General features: G+C 33.9%; 2 protein-coding genes across 2 annotated transcripts in view; one reads left to right on the forward strand and one right to left on the reverse strand.

Moving 5' to 3' along the window:
- Positions 1-1459, reverse strand: part of LOC132545894 (cytosolic purine 5'-nucleotidase-like) — a 34794-nt gene extending 33335 nt beyond the window's left edge. The window contains exon 1 of the mRNA XM_060209573.1: positions 1342-1459. The gene's annotated coding sequence lies outside the window, so the exon portion shown is untranslated. The remainder of the gene's footprint in view (positions 1-1341) is intronic.
- A 315-nt stretch (positions 1460-1774) lies between these two features.
- Positions 1775-19450, forward strand: part of LOC132545887 (U5 small nuclear ribonucleoprotein 200 kDa helicase-like) — a 31027-nt gene continuing 13351 nt past the window's right edge. The window contains exons 1-24 of the mRNA XM_060209561.1: positions 1775-1877; positions 4206-4369; positions 4624-4795; positions 6833-7022; positions 8041-8099; positions 8702-8797; positions 9192-9347; positions 9493-9592; positions 10518-10735; positions 11021-11141; positions 11688-11743; positions 12098-12235; positions 12585-12740; positions 13500-13670; positions 13877-13935; positions 14274-14532; positions 14812-14961; positions 15228-15289; positions 15752-15932; positions 16373-16477; positions 16751-16853; positions 17928-18106; positions 18443-18595; positions 19043-19123. Coding sequence (XP_060065544.1) covers positions 1833-1877; positions 4206-4369; positions 4624-4795; positions 6833-7022; positions 8041-8099; positions 8702-8797; positions 9192-9347; positions 9493-9592; positions 10518-10735; positions 11021-11141; positions 11688-11743; positions 12098-12235; positions 12585-12740; positions 13500-13670; positions 13877-13935; positions 14274-14532; positions 14812-14961; positions 15228-15289; positions 15752-15932; positions 16373-16477; positions 16751-16853; positions 17928-18106; positions 18443-18595; positions 19043-19123 — 3174 coding nt within the window. The 5' untranslated portion in view covers positions 1775-1832. The remainder of the gene's footprint in view (positions 1878-4205; positions 4370-4623; positions 4796-6832; positions 7023-8040; positions 8100-8701; positions 8798-9191; positions 9348-9492; positions 9593-10517; positions 10736-11020; positions 11142-11687; positions 11744-12097; positions 12236-12584; positions 12741-13499; positions 13671-13876; positions 13936-14273; positions 14533-14811; positions 14962-15227; positions 15290-15751; positions 15933-16372; positions 16478-16750; positions 16854-17927; positions 18107-18442; positions 18596-19042; positions 19124-19450) is intronic.

The raw sequence follows: 19450 nt of genomic DNA on the forward strand, positions 1-19450 counted from the left end.
CAAAATTACAGTATGCATACATCACCTGTAACATCTCTGAATCAAAGTTCTTATAGAAATCCCATTTCTTTTACTAAAACATTGAACATGCTCAAATAACAAATCACATCAATGTAAGATGAATGAGATAATTATGTCATGCATCAAAAAGTTGGTAAAGAAAAAGGAGATAGTAGTAAAGGCTTAGTGAATTATCAAACTTTGCTTTTTATACAAAAAATTAAATAAGTGAAAAACAGGCCATTTGATTACTGGATTAATACAACTCAATTAAAACAGCTGAAACATCAATTTCAAATGCATTTCCAACCACTTTCACAGGAAAAAGGAACATTGCTAAAACACCACCAAAAAGTTGGGAATTCAAAAATACTGCACAATATTTAACAATATATGCATGCTAAAATAACTTTCCAGATAGATAAATCTGACTCTAGCTATTTTTTTAACATTATAAGGTCTCTGGTTATCATGTATTCGAGTTGATGATGAAGATAAGATTTTTGTAAATTTAATTGGTTTAGGTAACCAGTGACAGCCAGTTTGGCATAAATCAACATGTGCAACCAGAAATGTCTGCTGCAGCAATGCCTACATAGACTCATTCAGAATATAAATTATCCCATTATAGAGCAACATAATTCTGAGTTGGAGGGAAATACTTGTGTCTTGACTTTTCTAAGTACATATTGAATGTGAATTATTGACAAATAGAAAATTACACATACAAATAAAAAAGAAACTTAAACAAGTAATCATTATCACAATTTTGAACACCACTCAAAGTCTCTCACAGATTAATCTTGAAAACTGACCATGCTGACAATGCTTTTGTGGACTCTCAAATCTTTTAAATGAAAACAATTGGAAAAAGATTATAATATACAAGGCTTCTAGTCAGGTGGTATATCATCTGATGTTGTTGTGCCATTGTGAATATTCTCAGCTTTTGTATAATCTTATTATCTATATATCTTTCTTTCTATTCACACTGTTAGTTATATTGCAACACTAAATACAACAAACATATGATTTCCGACACGAAATTACATCTGTTGGTGAACTATATATTCAAAATTGCGGTTGTCAAAATACTTCTACAAATGTATTTCCTTCATATAAATTAATTTACGATAATAAATTCAGAAGATCTATATTATACATATTTATTATTTATTGTTACTACAAATGCATTTTAAAGAAGTAAAATTATCATCGTGAAAATGACTTACAACAGAGCATGATTTACGGAATGACAGCTGAGCCTTAACCGATTTTTTTTCACAGCTGAAACGGTTTGGGAAATGTTTACTGTTAGTAATCGAGTTACTTAGTACCTACCTTCACTGTTTTAAGCAACAAGTAGCCTTTATCCCTTCAGTACGTTAATTTGCGTTCTTCTGTCACACAGTCACTTATGCGCACTAGATTAAGAGTCAGCTGTTTCACTGTAAACAAACGTACGTAGACTATCTCAGGCTCATTGTCTGCAACTTCCTGTGGTAGCTGTTTGATTCGGTATACCTCGGAATGCTTCTTCGTGTGGAACGTACATCAAAATTATTCCGAAAGTGTTTCCAATATATAAGTTTATAATATTCTGGGTTGTTTTATGGCTCAAATTAATATGCATATCAAGTAATTAACTACTAATAAAACTAATTATTGAAAATAGTGGAGGTAACTATTTTTTTAACATTTTTTTTAAATTTCGTACATTTACTGCGGTCCTGCTATTTACAACGCAGTGAAAACGCCATGCGATCGACAAACCGCTCGTGAACAAATGAACACTGCTGTAAACTGAACATAAGAACACAAGTTAGCAAGACATGGCTGACGCAGCGGCTAGGTCCTTGCAATATGAGTACAAAGCTGTAAGTTTATATTGTTACAACTGTTGCAACATTTTGAAATGGATAATCGGTCAAATCAACCGCCCCCCCCCCCACATTTTAAAAAAGAAAAAATATACGGCGAGGATCAGAAGAGTTCTGACAGTGCTCGTTTCTGAACAAGTTATTGATATAGGGGGTTTGAACTTTTACACACTGTTACATTAACTGTAATCTGTGATATAGCCACCCAGGTGTTTGTAAAATATTTGATTATATATTTTGATGAATGAATCTAATATTTTCCTTGTGATAGCGAAAAACTACATTTTATTGGGCGCATCATGGATTTTATACTTGTTGCGGATCCATTATTTATTACGTTTTTAGACTAAACGTAACACAGACACTGTTGTAGCCTACTGTCACATTCTCTGGTTTAAAGTTTTGGATCCTACAGTATTTATGTGCTACAGCTGTATAAGTAATCTTTGCCTTAGAAGTATTAAAACAGTAATTTTGTAAACATATCGGTCGCTTGTATAAAAAATGGTTGTTTAAATATACTGTGAAAATGAATTGTCATGATTAAAATATGATCATATTGATGTTGTATGATTTTCAGTTGATTATTGTTGTTCTCTGCCATGTATCAGACAGTGCATTGTCAAGCTCCAAGTCATACTGTCTTTGTATGAAAGGTGAAAATTAAGATACAATTAAATTACAAATATTATGGATAGTTCAAATACTTGATACAGTTATTTGATTTACCTATGTAGGTCTTGATTTTTTTCCCCAAAGAAAACAATAACTAGACAGACATCTTGTGTTACCGTTTGCTCAGTTACCTGGAAAGGTGCATGCACAATCATAGTGCCTGTGGCATGCGTATTGTTTTATAATATTCATAGATAACAATGATAACTCAAAGACAAATGATGTCAGGCTCTTTGTGTGGAATCAATGTGATGTATGTATTAAGGTAAATTTAAAATTGTCTGAATGTTAGCACTTAATATCCAGTAAATGGGGATAGAACCAACACTCTTGAAGTCTTTGAAGATTGTGATATTCGTGGGTGATTACCTGGCTGGTGGTATTTTGATTGACAATGTTTGTTCAACAGTAAAGAAAAACAGTCCTCCTTGGATGCTGAAAATCCCCTATTTACATTTCATGATCTCCATTTAAGGTCTAACAATAAAATTGAGTTGATAGATTATAAATATAAGATTCATTATTTTTGTCTGAAAATTATCAGGTAAATTGCTTATGAATTATTGGGAAGGAAAAAAATCAATAGCTCATTGTGTCCCAAAAGTGTTGGCTGTCTGTGAAATCCAACAAAAATTGATTTGGTCCAATATTAAATTCCTAGTTTTGGCTCAGGTTTTATAATTCATTATGTTGTCTTTGGTGATGATTTAAAGATGACAGATTTTAGTCATTTGAAACATTCAAACTTAATGATATTGTGGCTGCTTTAAGTAAGAGGACTATGAAAAGATGATGTTTATGTGATGAGGAGATGAAGGTCAGAGTAACAGATTATGAACATAATTGGAAATAAAGGGTTCTGTATCCACATGGCAGGTGGGTCAGCCATGGATAACTTTTGAAAATTTAGTGATAAAGTGTAAAATATTATGGGAATGGTCATGTGAGAAATACAGCTGTCCAAAAGTGAACGCTTTAATTACCAGCAGTTTAATAGAAAGGTCTCGGTAGTAATTGATAGCATGCAGACAGCAGTGAACATAAAAAAACGGTGGAAAAGAATTTGTGATATTTTCAGGGAAGAATATAAATATGTTACATCTTCAAACAATCATAAATGTAATATTGTAATATTTGATTAAACAGTTCTCATCTGTATCAATAATTTACACAGTGTGACAAAATTTTATTAAAAATATATTTAAAAAATGAAGTTATTGCTTTTATCATAAAATTCTAGAAATTGAAATTATCATATGTTCTTTTACAACCACAATATAGATAAGAAAGGATGGAGGGAGGGGAACTGGTCTGACAGAATTCTATCCTATCCTGTTATTGAAAAAATATTTCATGAACACTGTAATGGTTCCTCTTCCAGTATATGTAAAGTTTCTTTTTCCATAAAGTTCAGTATATGTTTGTTGAAGCTATAATTAATATAAGTATAAAATCTCAATCATACTACATCTTAGAGCTTGATGTATCGCTATTTATATGTTTAAAGCTTGTTCTCTGAAAACTCCCAACTTTTAAACATCAATACATAATTGGAATTCAAATTACATTCCCTTTTCCCTTTAGATTTCTCAAGTTTTTGATAAATGATGTTGAAAATTTGTTATCATTTGACTTTTTATTTCCCCCCAGAACTCTAATCTTGTATTGCAAGCAGACAGATCATTGATCGACAGGAGAGCACGAGATGAACCTACAGGAGAAGTGCTTGCCTTATCAGGCAGACTTACGGGTACACGCATGGGTGATAAAGCACAGCGTAACAAGCCACCACAAATGGAAGAGAGAAAAGTCAAGTAAGGAAATGGATGATTTCACTTATTGCATTGTTTTGATTTGTAAAAGTGACAGGATTATATATAAGTAAACAAATTGTCCTTGTGTTACAAAAGTCAGCCACATGTTGATGTCAGGAATTTACCTTTAATGGACACAATCAAAATCTTTAAGAGTATATGCCATTATATTGGTGAATGCAAACATAATTCCTGAAGGAATATATTTAACATCAAACTTTTGAAATAGTGTCTTAAATTTTGTTCTCTCTCAGGCGACGCAAGCGAGATGAGGCACAGCATGATATGATGAAAATGAAAGGAACAACTCTACTATCAGATGGAGTTGATGAGTTAGTGGGAATTCTCTATCGTCCTAAAACACAGGAGACGAGACAGACATATGAAGTCATTCTCAGTTTCATTCAAGCTGCCATTGGTGACCAGGTGAGGAGTGATTTAAGACTTTAGTAGGACTAGTAACTTATGAAGGATATGATTTTTGTTGTCAGTGCTTAGCCAGAGAAAAAGTTAGTGCTTCCACACAAAATTTGTCGATCAGTGATCTCAAATACATATGCTCTAATATATACTTGCTGAGGTTTTGGAATTTTCTATGGTCATTGTTTGATTTTGCTAGTCCAAAATTTTCTAGCTTTCAAAAAAGAGAAGATTTATACATGTATACCTCTTTTTGACAAATCGGTATCACAAAAGGATATAGTCAAAGCTTTTGTTCTGGTGGAGTAATGGATTGCTTTAAATAAAACAAAGCTTTTGTTCTGGTGGAGTAATGGATTGCTTTAAATAAAATAAAGATTTTGTTGATTATTTATGCCCAAAATTAGCATAAAATTTCATAGTCTCACCTAGGGCTTTGTTTAACCACAGAGTGATTGATTCATACAAAATAGATGTCTAAATGTACAAGTATCTTGTATGTATACTCTGATCTAGTTGCAATTTTTTTTTGAGCAATCCGATATGCCCCACCATTATATGTCCTGTTTTGATTCAATGAGTCATATAGTGTGACCTTTCCATTCATTCAGAAATTAGATAAATCAGATTTTACACCCTTGCATGACTTCCTCACACCAATATTTGCTATGACATTGATATAAAAAAATCATTTCATTCTAATGCAAATGTGATAAGCTTGAAACAATGAAAGATATGGGTTTTTTTTCATTAATCTCACAAGAGATTGCTGTTAATGTCACCTAAGAGCTTGTAGCTATTTGAATGGCCCAGATGGTATTTGGAGCATTTTGATGACCAAGAATTGTCACACATTTGGTTGACATTGAACATGGCAAAGTCTTTTCAAACAAATTAGGTGTTTTTTTCTTGTTTCCCTGGATTTATCATATCGCTGACTATAACCCACAGCCAGAGAAATGATCGAAACATCAATTTATGAAAGATCTGAGGGTAAAATAAAAAAGAAAAAGAAAAAATTAAGCTATCTGACTACATGACTACAGGAAGCCAATTAGGTGATTTAGCACAACTGTCCCTCTGCCCTATGGGCACATTGCTTCAACCCTGATAGATTTGACAAAAGAAAGATAGAAAAAATGCTTCAGATTATCACACCTGGCAATGTGTTGTGAATTTTTTTACCGATGTCAGTACATGTCGTGATGTAATAAAGTAACTCAATTAAGTTTTTTTCCTCTGAAGTGATTGTCCTAGTAAAATTGATATGTGTTAACACAATTAAATATTATTGATAAACAGATTCTTGTCATCATATTACTTTATTGTTTTGTAACATAGTGAAATCAACAAGAAACAAAATCCGCAAAACCATAAGTGTATGAAAACCTCCAAATAGAAAAGTTAGTGGGAACATTGATATTATCATAACCTAAAGTTTTACACCTGATCAATTTCTCATTTCTGGTTTATATGAGATTGAGGACATTCATGTCTTATAGACATTGTCAGCTATGTTTGATTATTTGGATAGACTGTAGCTCTGTAACCATGGTAAATACTATCTGCAGTATACTGTTCCACTAGAGAGAACTTCTCTTAAGGTAGATTGGTTGAGCGTAAGACAAGTAAACAAGAGGTCCCGTGTTTGAAACCTAGCAGAAGCATTGAAATAAAATAATCATGACCTCTATGAAATTATTTTTATGAATGATTTTTATCTACATAATTCTCAGTTTACAACTTTGTGATATCATGTTTATTTATCAATAAGTCTATTGTAAATGAATGGTTCTGTTGAAATGCTAATGGCAGCTAAATTTGTTAAAAGTTCAAGACCTGGACAACCTGACGTAGTCCATGAAGAAAGGACAGCACTTGTTGAAAGGTTGGGAATGGCTTAACCTTTAGGAATGTTATTAGTAAAAGGATGTTGGCAGCAAAAATATTAAAATCAACCAACATTGAACCAGTTGTTTTCAGGATATACAGAGATAGACAGTTGTAGTTTTACTCATGTTGGATATATTTTCTTGTTACCAGCCTCGTGATGTGCTTTGTGGTGCTGTTGATGAAGTTTTAAGTGTCCTTAAAAATGACAAGATGAGAGACAAGGAGCGAAAAAGAGAAGTGGAGTCACTACTTGGATCTATGCCAGAAGAACGCTATGCTGTGTTAGTTAATTTGGGCAAGAAAATCTCTGATTGGGGTCAGGAAGAAAAGATGCAAACAGGTAAAAAAGTGATCATTATGTGATATAGAATAGAAATTTGGTGTTAATATTGGTTGTTATGAAAGCAAATTTTGGTTTTGATTATCTTTGAGACTCGGAAAGGAATGGCACTGAGAGGTAAGATATAAGGGGAGTGGCACAGTCCATTTATATCTTTTATGTTAAATACCTTGTTTATAGATAGATATGTGACCAATGTTACAAGAATCCCAGGAAGACTATAGTTCATTAATAATTCCTTGAAGTTGATATTTTGTATGACATTCTCTATTTAATTTTGGTTTTCTTAGATGACGAAGAAACATCTGTTCTACTTATGTGGGACTCTGTTCAGAAGCCATCATTACTTGTTGAAAACATTTGATCATCTATAATGTAGCCACTTGTAGAAAATCTGGTAGCATTTGTTGCTTGGTGGGTACATTTTGACTTGACTTGAGCCCATGGATTGTACAGACCTTGAAAAGTGTATAAAGCTCTGTGATTCCTGGACAGTGTTTTAGAACTAGGATGTCCTTGAAAAGTCTTGTATTTCTCAAGCTATCCTTGAAAAGTGTTTGAACCCATTAATTAGAAGAATTCATAATTTAAAAGAAATATGGAAAAAAATTTATGTTATGTTTGTTTACTTTCTGATTCAGTTATTCTCATTCAGTTCAGCTGTTTGAATCATGCTCCTGAACACTTGAGCACTTGAATTTTAAGGAAAAGGCAGCAAAGCATTGTATTAAGTCAGATAAACAAAGTAGTATAAATGCATGTGTAGTAGTTTGCCAAGATATTAGAATGACTTTACATGATGAAGTGTATTTTCAGTTGTGGATGGGTCCAAGAAATTTCCAGGTTGTAAAAGCAGGTCAAATTTTGTTTAACCTATGACCCATAGCTTGAAATTGTGATGATTACTTTGTCTTCTTTGTGATTGTTGAGGATGCATATTCTAGACAGGGCCCTTGCTTCATGCACTAATTCTGAATGACAGATGCCTTAAATATATTTCCCTTTTTCATTCCTATAGATGAGAACATAGATGAAACTTATGGTGTGAATGTACAATTTGAAGAATCTGAAGATGAGGTAAGGACATTCTAGACTATTTCATCTCCTGGTGCTATAAACACTGTTATAATGCTATATCTATTAGCTTTTATTTGCATGTCTGATCTGAAGTGGAATGAATATATCATGGTCCCTTACATTTTCTGCTACTAAGATGCTGTATATAGTATATGTGTGTGAATACTAGTAATTGCTTTGTCTGGGCTTCTGATAGTCATTGGTAATGTTGAAAGGGTTGTAGGTAAAACTTAATCACTATTGAACTAAAATGATTTTTCAAGACATCTTATGAACTCTTCAACAGACTAATTTCATATCATCAATATGCAGGTAGTAATGGTGAAACTATTTTATTTCTCTATCCTTAATGTCCCTTGAAATGTGTGACAAGTATGTAGCTGTCATCCATATGTACTGTTTAAAGTGTTAATGTTATATCCTATCATGAGTGATGGTTTTTCCCGGTGTAGTTAAATATAACTTCCCGATTAGAAATGATACTACACATGTGAACTGTAAAGGGAAGGGTAGTATTGCTCTGTATTTATGTTAATGGCAGGCTATGTATTTAGATTTATAATTCAGAAAACTAAGCAACCTCTGATTCTTTTCTACAAAAGGATGATGCAGATGTATTTGGAGAAATAAAGGATGAAGATGATGATGATGAAAGTGAGGGTGAGGAAGCTGACCTTGATGTGACTCTACATGCCAATGTGAGTTGTGGTTCAGATACATACTTCATAAGAGTGTCATACATATTGGATCAGTGTGAACCAGTGTGAAAAACTCAAAATTATAAGCCTAGTATTGTCTGATGGTGAAAATATAAGACTTGCCACTCCATTTGCAACATTAACTGTATGAGGTTCTAAGGAAGAAGAAATTGAAATTTAAAAAAAATCTTACATGAGTCATCAAAATATAAGCATAGATCTTTCTCTCAAGTATTATATAGTTGTTCATCATAGGCCTTTGAATGTTCCATGGACAACACAACCATTCAATTTTTAATAGTTTAAGCTCATTATCACTTTTTCTCGAGCACAATGTATCTCTGCCTGATAAAATTTTCTGTCATAAAATGTTTTTATGTTCACTTTGTTTTAGTTGGCTGGAGGAGATGAGGCAGGAGGTAAATCAGATTCAGGTCTCCACCCTCGGGATATTGATGCATTCTGGTTACAGAGGAAACTGAGCAAATACTACCCTGATGACCCAACGACTGCCCAGACCCGCGCCCAGGAGGTCTTAGAAATCCTGAAGGTAATTCCATTTTCAATCAGTATTTCTGTTACCATATTATTTACAAATAAGATTTTAATCTATGAGAAAGATTTTACAGACCTTCTGTCTTTTTATATTTGATGCTGGATATTTCAATTTCTTATTCTTGTTTTCTCTTCTTCAGAGTGCCAGTGACGATAGAGAAACAGAGAATCAACTTGTACGTTTGCTTGGATTCACACAATTTGACTTCATTAAAGTGTTGCGACAGTTCAGGCAGATGAGTAAGTGGAATCATTTTTCATTTCTACCAGTAATATATGGAAGCAGGAGAACCAGACTTCAGAAGTGACTTGTCTGTTCCCTTGGACAGAATATTTATAGAAGATGAACATCATATAGGTTTTAACATATCTAGGAAAACATGGGAGTATTTCTAACAAAAATTTATACGACAATAATGTCAAACCCAAAATTAAAGCAAACTAAAGTTAACATAGCCTGCTGTATCTCTAGCTGTATATTATGAAGCATGGAGAGAGTGTAGATTACTACATATGTTTATTTGAACAATAGATAAAGGACCATGTATGTGTTCTCAATTTATATGAGAATTAATGAAACAAGTCTCAGAATTTTTTTTTATGCTTTTGCTAGCTTAGCAAGCAAAGATTAAAACTTTACGAAATATTTCACATAAGTGACTAAAAGAGACTGACTGTAAGATAAAATGATATGCAGTATCTTTTTGTTTCATGTTTCATATAGGATTTTGTTAAATGAGTCAAAGGAAATTTATGTATTTGCAAGCCTCAGTGAGTCTTGAAATGAAAAGAAATTTATGAATGAAATGGAGACAGACATTTTCTTGTGCCATTTTCAGGTTACGATGTAACATCATTGTTCATATGACATCACAGTCAATTTCTAATCTGCTCAGCCAAATATTAAATGATCAAGGGTATATTCCTCTAGTAACATGCAAAAATATCATATGGACAATTTGACTTGATAAGAGGCTGATGATGTGATATTAAATGTTCACATTTTATAATCGTGTTACAGCAGTATAGCACATCATACTTTATAAAGGCTTAATTTTTTTCTGATGTTGTATGGTGTATGATTCGAAACACTATGAGAAGTCGCTGTGGTATTTCGGTTAAAAAAGGAGACAGAATTAAACCTATACACTTGAACAAATTTCAGTCCTCTACTGTACAATGCTGGCCCAGGCCCAGACAGCTACAGAGAAAACAAAGATTGAGGAGAAGATGTCAAGTGATGCAGAACTCTCAAAGTATCTTCACGCTCTAGAGGTGGCGGACAAGGAGGATATCGTGTCAGAGGAGCGGGCACGTCGTCACCAGGCACGACAGTCCCGCGTGGCTGCTGACCTACAAGCCATGGACATCGACCAACAACAGGTATTGTCAGACAAAGCATTAAACAGAGAACGCAAAGCTAATTAAAAAGAAAATATATGTTGTTGTGTTAATGTTTTATTTCCTTAAAATCATATCACAATGGCAACTGAATTAAGAATATAATGAAATATTTGTATGATATTAATGCAACAGATATATGATTGTGATGTACATATGTTTCATTAATGCTTTAGGATTTTGATCACATCTTTGCTGACAGAAATTATATTTCTTCACAAAAACTGCTTGATAACAAATCGTTTTTTTTCCTTTATTTTCTTATAGCAATCCCTTGGGAATGTCCAGAATCTTGACCTAGAGGATCTGACCTTTGGCTTGGGCAGTCACTTAATGGCTAACAAACGTTGTCAGCTCCCTGACGGCTCTTTCAGGAAACAGAGAAAAGGTACTGTTAATTTTTTCTCCTAACGCTATCATTGTAAAAGTCCTTTTGTTATCAGCCTTTGTGAACAGCTTTTTTCCTTCTTATAACTGAACACTAGTCTGTATTAATTTACAGTTGGTCTATACATTGACAGATACAACTTGTTATTCCCCATTTAATGAATGTTCTTCAGAATTTTCTGGAGCAGACATCTTGAGAATATTTTTGTGAAACTTAATGGCTGCTTTACTCTTGAAGTGTAGTTAGGTCATTGGCTATGTTTGAATTTTTGTTTCAATAATTTTCAAGGCACAATTGGTATAGAACATTTTTTCACATTTCTGTAGGGGTTTAATCTAAATGGCTATATTCTTGTTTGCTCTAAAATCTTTTATACCCAGTCTTTATAAATTCAAAATTAATTTCCTCTTGTTGATTGTTCTCAGAATCTTTATTATTACAAATACATGTAGTAATTCTTCTTTTCCACCACATTTCTATTTAAAACAAGTATAAGGCTTTATAACAAACCTTTATGAAATTCAATAAATCTTTTCTTTCTATTAGGATATGAAGAAGTACATGTGCCTGCTCTCAAGCCAAAGGCATTTGATTCAGATGAGGTAAGTATTGGTGCTATATATAAGTAACAATGACTAAGTTTATGTTCCTATAACGTATACTTGAAGGAAAAAACCTTTAATCTATTGACAACCAAATCATTTGACCTAGTATTTTCATTACATTTATAGTGTTAAGTCTGCATAATTGATGCTAATAGATATGATTTTCTTTAAAGAAAATATTCCCTAATGATTATTTTTGGCAACCCAATAAATAGTGTTAAATTCTTAAAAACATTACAATATAAATCTCAGCTTTAACTAACTTTCTTAGCTGTTGTGTTGTTTTTGCCTTATCGAAAAAAAAAACTGGTAAAAGTTTCTCACTGTTCAGTATTTTATTGAATTTGTCAGTCCCTGGTGCCGATTGAGAGACTACCAAAATATGCCCAACCAGCTTTTGAAGGTTTCACGTACCTGAACCGGATACAGAGTCGTCTGTGTAAGGCAGCGCTAGAATCAGATCAAAACCTTCTACTATGTGCTCCAACGGTAAGCATAATAGGCTTTTGTACTTCTCTTACCAATATGATTAGCATATGTGCTCCAAATTTCAGTATAATGTGTCTCTGTGCTTCCATTGTCAATATTGTGTGCTTGTGTACTCCCACAGTCACTACAGTGTATCTGTGTAATCCTACAGTCAGTATAGAGTTACTGTGTGATCCTACAGTCAGTATAGTGTATCTGTGTAAGCCTGCAGTCAGTATAGTGTATCTGTGTAAGCCTACAGTCAACCATCAGTCATCTGTCAACAATTTTGTTACTTAAACACTTCTAGTCATGAACAAATGTGCAAATTTTGACCAATATGTTACTAATATTTGGTTTGTAATTACAGGGTGCTGGTAAAACCAATGTGGCATTGATGTGCATGCTGAAGGAGATCAGTAAACACATCAATGCTGACAACACCATCAACACAGACGAGTTTAAGATCATCTACATTGCACCAATGAAATCTCTCGTGCAGGAAATGGTTTTCAGCTTTGGAGAGGTAAGGTCAGCCAGCAAGTGTTGTAACAGATAGGCCTGTGCTTGTGGTGAGCCAATACATTTAGGGGCTACAAGGTTGACAAGTATTTCTGTTCAAATGAACAAGTTTATCATTTCATAAGAATTTGATATTTTCAAAGTTATTAATTTCTTTAAATTTGATTCAGTTAAATGGCTGTGTATTTCAAAGAAAGTTTTCATTTTAAAGCTGTGCTGCATATTGGATGTTTTCACTTGTGTGCTAACTACTTGAATTAATTGGTATCATATTTTGGTGCTATTTTCACAGCCTGTTTTACCAAAATATTCACCATCATATTTTGGTGCTATTTTCACAGCCTGTTTTACCAAAATATTCACCATCATATTTTGGTGCTATTTTCACAGCCTGTTTTACCAAAATATTCACCATCATATTTTGGTGCTATTTTCACAGCCTGTTTTACCAAAATATTCACCATCATATTTTGGTGCTATTTTCACAGCCTGTTTTACCAAAATATTCACTTTGAGAAAATTTACTGAAGGATAAGGAGAAGTTAGACATAAACCCATGAATTATAACCTGGGGATGTACATATTTTTCATTTATATTAATATTAGTACATAATCCTAATTTGTGTTTCTCTTATTAAAGTTGACAGTCTGGGCTCTACTTTAATGTCAAAAGTTCTCAACAAGAGAATAATACTTATTGGAATTGGAAAGAGTTCGAAATATTTGAAAAAGCAAGAAGATAACTGTTTGATTTTTGTTCCAGCGCCTGAAGTCGTATGGCATTAAGGTAGAGGAATTAACAGGTGACCACCAACTGACCAAGGAGCAGATCTCCGCTACACAGATCATTGTGTGTACTCCAGAGAAATGGGACATCATCACAAGAAAAGGGGGAGAACGTACATACACACAACTTGTCAGACTTATGATATTTGTAAGTCAATTAGCTTCTCTTTTGGTGTGTAGGGAGGTGACATATGACATAATATCTGGAAGGTAGCAATATACATTATGTACACATTATATCAAGTATAGACTTAGTCCTTCTATTCTTTCCAAATGGGTTTTGTTATGGTCTAACTATGTTTCTAAGGACTCTGTACACACATTCTGATGTTTAGATTCTGTTTTATATTTCAGGATGAAATCCACTTACTCCACGATGATAGAGGACCAGTATTGGAGGCTCTTGTTGCCAGGTAAGGATATTAGAGTTACCTCCCTTCATCCTTGTATAGACTCCAGAACCATTGTTTAAGATTGTAGATTTTATTCATAATGATGATATTAACAAATTTCACATAAGTCACATCAGTCACTCAGAATTATCATCTTCTGTAACATGCGTTACATAAACTCCATGCCTTATGTTTCTTAATCATACTGTATTGTCATTCTTTTGTACAAAAGTAAAAAGTAAACAGCCCTTCTTTACATTAACCTGCTGCATCCTTTCTCTGTCAGACAAGTGTCAATCACTCTGTATCCACATAGAAGTGTATATGACATACCATTCTGTCATGTTGTATTATTATAGGACTATTAGGAACATAGAAACGACCCAGGAGGATGTCAGACTGGTCGGACTCAGTGCCACACTGCCTAACTACGAGGATGTGGCTACGTTTCTGCGAGTTGATCCAGCAGAGGGACTCTTCTTCTTTGACAACAGCATTAGACCTGTACCCTTGGAACAGCAGTTCATTGGAATAACAGAAAAGAAAGCTGTCAAACGATTTCAGATCATGAATGAAATTGTATATGATAAAGTGATGGAAAATGCTGGCAAAAACCAGGTATGTTGTTGGTAGAAAATTTCAGTCCTGATGCTTTGAGATAAGATGAGTTAATTATGGAAATGGTAACTGCGATGATGAGTCATTTTGAACCCTGATTTCTGACAAGTAATGAATCTGAGTTTTTTGTCTGAGCTTTGCCATTTCTGTTATTGAAGTATCGTTATACATGTGATACTTGTTTGTAGAGACTAGAGTTAACTGTTTATGTAGATACATACTTAAGACAACAAAACCTGAGGTTGACCCTCTCCATACACTATTATAATTTACCATTAGGTTCTAGTGTTTGTCCACTCAAGGAAAGAGACAGGAAAGACTGCCCGTGCAATCAGGGATATGTGCCTTGAGAAGGATACATTGGGTATGTTCCTCAAGGAGGGATCAGCATCTACAGCTGTACTGAGGACTGAGGCTGACCAGGTTAAGGTAGGTCGTTAGTTAAAGCTATAAATGGAAAGAACTCCAGGTATGCTATTTATAGAAGGTACACTTTACAAATAAAATAAGGTCGTAAGTCAGGAGGCTGTTGATTACAATGGCCATGATTTCTAATATCAAGCTTGATTATCAGTCTTTAAGCCACAGGTGTTAAGGGCCATAATTCAAAAGATAAAAATTATAACTAGTGTGTTTGTCTGATCCTACCTTTAACAGGAGCATTTCCTTGATACAATTTCTATTTCTATTTTTAGAACTTGGAACTCAAAGATCTGCTGCCCTATGGGTTTGCAATACATCATGCTGGCATGACTAAGTAAGTTTAACAATGATCAAAACACATTCGTAACATTGCATATTGAAATTTTATTTCCTAAACTGAAGAAAAATTTTAGAACTATTCCTATAGAACCTGACATGAAAGTCAATGTAATATGGAATCTGCCAAGTTCAGTGAATATTTAATGTTTATGAGAATATAAGGAAAAGGAAGTTCTCTGATTGTCTGTTTTGACTTTGCCTTGTATACTGCTGTGATGTCACTTAAGCGTGATTTTGCAATAGTGATATAACATTACAAAATATTTTAATCCTGGCAAACTTGTGGTATAGAAGTAACCTCTAAAGAAAGTTGGTGTACATTATCACAGTAAACAGACAGAAAAGACTTTCTGAAGCACAGAGATGTAATTTTTGTCAGAATCAATGCAAGATCCATAAAGTACACCATTCAAGAATATTCTAGATTTTTTTCAGTTTAAACAATTTTCTTCCACAGAGTTGATCGTATCTTGGTGGAAGACTTGTTTAAGGATCGTCATATACAGGTGTTGGTGTCTACCTCGACACTTGCTTGGGGAGTGAATCTCCCTGCTCACACTGTTATCATCAAGGGAACACAGGTTTACAGTGCAGAAAAGGGACGCTGGGTAGAACTCAGTGCACTTGATGTCATGCAGGTTTGTACAACTTTAATTGTTCCCCTTCAATTCTACCTGTGAGGGAAGGAGGGAAGACTGAATCAGTGTAGAGAATGTGTCACTTCGTCTAGGGCTTATATGATGTTCTGAAGTCAGCAGCTTCCAAAATCTGTTCATTACATAGAGTTATTTAGCTTCCTCGTAATGCATCAACTTATTTCTCTTCGCTTTGTCAGAATTCATATTTTATACTTAGTGTTTTAGAGAAAAGGTCAAGCTCTTCATCTGCAGTTTAACAGTGAATATATTTTATACTTACCGGTATTAACCTGTGACTGTAATGTTGTAGATGATGGGTCATGCTGGTCATCCCCAGATTGACTCTGTGACTTTATTTTAAACTTACTGCTGTTGATATGGATGAAGCTGGTTGGTCCCAGTTTGACTTTGTGACTGTATATTTATACTTACTGTTGTAGATGATGGGCAGAGCTGGTCGTCCCCAGTTTGACACTAAGGGAGAGGGAGTGATGATAACAAATCACAGCGAGCTACAGTACTACCTGTCCCTAATGAACCAGCAGGTATGTTTTACATATAGAAACAAAAAGTGATGGTGGGGTGTGGTTTCCTTTAATATCTCAAAGTTCTGATCAGTTTTCTGTTAATTAACCTGTTAGGTATAAGATTAATGTTCTTGATATGGAAAATGAAGTTTGCAGCAAATTGATAATTTTCCCAGAAACAATAGTTATGGTATATGGCAAATATAATAATGATTTGTTCGTGGAATGCTGTTCAGCTTTGAAGTTTTGTGGATATTTTATCTGTACATAACTAATGTGTTTTTATTCCAGTTACCTATTGAGAGCCAATTTATTTCAAAACTAGCTGACTGCTTGAATGCTGAAATTGTACTTGGCACAGTACAGAATGTCAAAGAGGCTGTTGACTGGTTGGGTATGTATATCTTCTGTACAATTGTTAAATGGTTGAGTATGTATCTCCCCTGTACAATATAAATGGTTGGGTATGTGTATCTCCCCTGTACAATATAAATGGTTGGGTATGTGTATCTTCTGTACAATTGTTAAATGGTTGGGTATGTGTATCTCCTGTACAATTGTTGACTGGTTGGCTATGTGTATCTCCCCTGTACAATATAAATGGTTGGGTATGTGTATCTCCGCTGTACAATATAAATGGTTGGGTATGTGTATCTCCCCTGTACAATATAAATGGTTGGGTATGTGTATCTCCCCTGTACAATTGTTAAATGGTTGGGTATGTGTATCTCCCCTGTACAATATAAATGGTTGGGTATGTGTATCTCCCCTGTACAATTGTTTAATTGGTATATATATATCTCTTATACATGTGCTGACAGACATATATATGTGTTGACTGGTATGTATATGTGTTGACTGACATATATATGTGTTGACTGACATGTATATGTGTTGACTGACATATATGTGTTGACTGACACGTATATGTGTTGACTGACATGTATATTTATTAACTGACATGTACATGTGTTGACTAATATGTATATGTGTTGACTGACATGTATATGTGTTGACTAATATGTATATGTGTTGACTGACATGTATATGTGTTGACTGACATGTACATGTGTTGACTGACATGTATATGTGTTGACTAGCATGTATATGTGTTGACTAGCATGTATATGTGTTGACTGATATGTATATGTGTTTATATTTGTTGACTGACGTGTATATGTGTTGACTAGCATGTATATGTGTTGACTGACATACATATGTGTTGACTGACATATATATGTGTTGACTGATATGTATATGTGTTGACTAGCTGGGTATGTATATCTCTTATATATGAGTTAACTAACTTTTCAGATTTTGGTTAACATGTGTTGACTTGCTTGTAAAGCTCTTGTATATGTGTTGACTGACATGTATATGTGTTGACTTTCTTGGTGTGTATAGCTAATTTTTGGACTATTTCTGAGAGTAATCGTTTAACCTGTGCTGTGTTTGTGTTGTGTTATAGGCTATACCTACCTGTATATTCGTATGCTACGCTCGTCATCCCTATATGGTATAAGCCATGATCAGCTGAGAGATGACCCTTTATTGCAACAACGACGCAAAGATCTCGTCCACACAGCAGCTGTCCTACTAGATAAAAACAACCTTGTTAAATATGACAAGAAGACAGGACAGTTCCAGGTAGGATTTGTTTCAGTTACCTAGTTAAAAAGATCATGCGTAGTATTTTGCTCTTTAGAAATAATTCTAAGGTTACCTTCAGTTTCCTGTTAGGAAAGAGTATGCATTGGATCAGCAAATTATTCATATGAGCTCACCTTAGTAAATTATCAAATGAGGTTTGTTTGTATTTGGATATTAAATTTGAATCCATATCAATTTAATACTTTTGCTATTAAATGATAAAATTAATATGTCTTTATATAAAAGTGATTGTTCCTGGAAGTTTAAAGTGGAATGGTTTTGGGTAGTGAAAATTTATAAATTGATATCTTATTTATAATTTGATGCTTTTAGGTCACAGAGCTTGGTCGTATTGCAAGTCACTATTACTGTACACATGAGACAATCTCTGTGTACAATCAGCTGTTGAAGCCGACACTCAGCGAGATTGAACTGTTTCGTGTGTTCTCATTGTCCTCCGAGTTCAAGTACATCAATGTCAGAGAGGTAGGTATGGCAGAGATAAGTTGGTGCTGAAAAATTCTGTCTATTTTCTTCTAACAGTTTGTAAGTGTTTGTTAAACAAAACAGTGGTTTAATGGCTGAGCATAATGTATATTTTCAATGGAATGTTGCACTATTTTTTTAATTCAAAACAGAGAATGGATCATTAATGTAGGATATTAAAAATAAAGCACAGGATTTTAATATCTATTTTATTCAAATCAATTGGATTTTTGGGTCTTGCTCTATACTTTACAAAGTGATAAAGAAAGCTGTGTGCAAGGTGACTGCTTAAGCACACACACACTGTAACCATAGTATTAGTACAAGTTTAATACCTAATGAGATTAAAAAGTTACCCTTGACCACTTTTAAAGTACAAGGTTATGAACAAGAAATCCCATTAACACCTCATGGCTAGATATTGTATGTAAATGTTTTATCTAACAGGAAGAGAAGTTAGAGCTGCTGAAGCTGTTGGAGAGAGTCCCAATCCCCATCAAGGAAAGTATAGAGGAACCCAGTGCAAAGGTATGTCTATTGATACTTATTTGAATATAACAGATACAATTTGATCTTTTGGTCAAGAATCCACTTCTTATTGTTTTTCTGCATCAAAAAATATTTGCATGATAGAAATCATAGTTTCTGGTCCTGTCTATCAACATGATTTTTTTCCAGGGGTTATTTTTGAATTAGAAAATAAAATTCCTTTAAATTGGCGTTCGGTTTGATTTAGTATACTTCTTCAATCTGCTTAAGTTCCTCATCTGCTACTAAGATGCCAAAGAACCAATAATTCGACTTAAACTATTGTTTTATTGATTATACCTAAAAGTGTTTTTGTTCCATTTATTT

The sequence above is a fragment of the Ylistrum balloti genome, unplaced genomic scaffold, assembly GCF_031769215.1.
Source record: "Ylistrum balloti isolate Yb309-2 unplaced genomic scaffold, AGI_CSIRO_Ybal_v1 Utg369862, whole genome shotgun sequence".
In the NCBI taxonomy this organism is placed as follows: domain Eukaryota; kingdom Metazoa; phylum Mollusca; class Bivalvia; order Pectinida; family Pectinidae; genus Ylistrum; species Ylistrum balloti.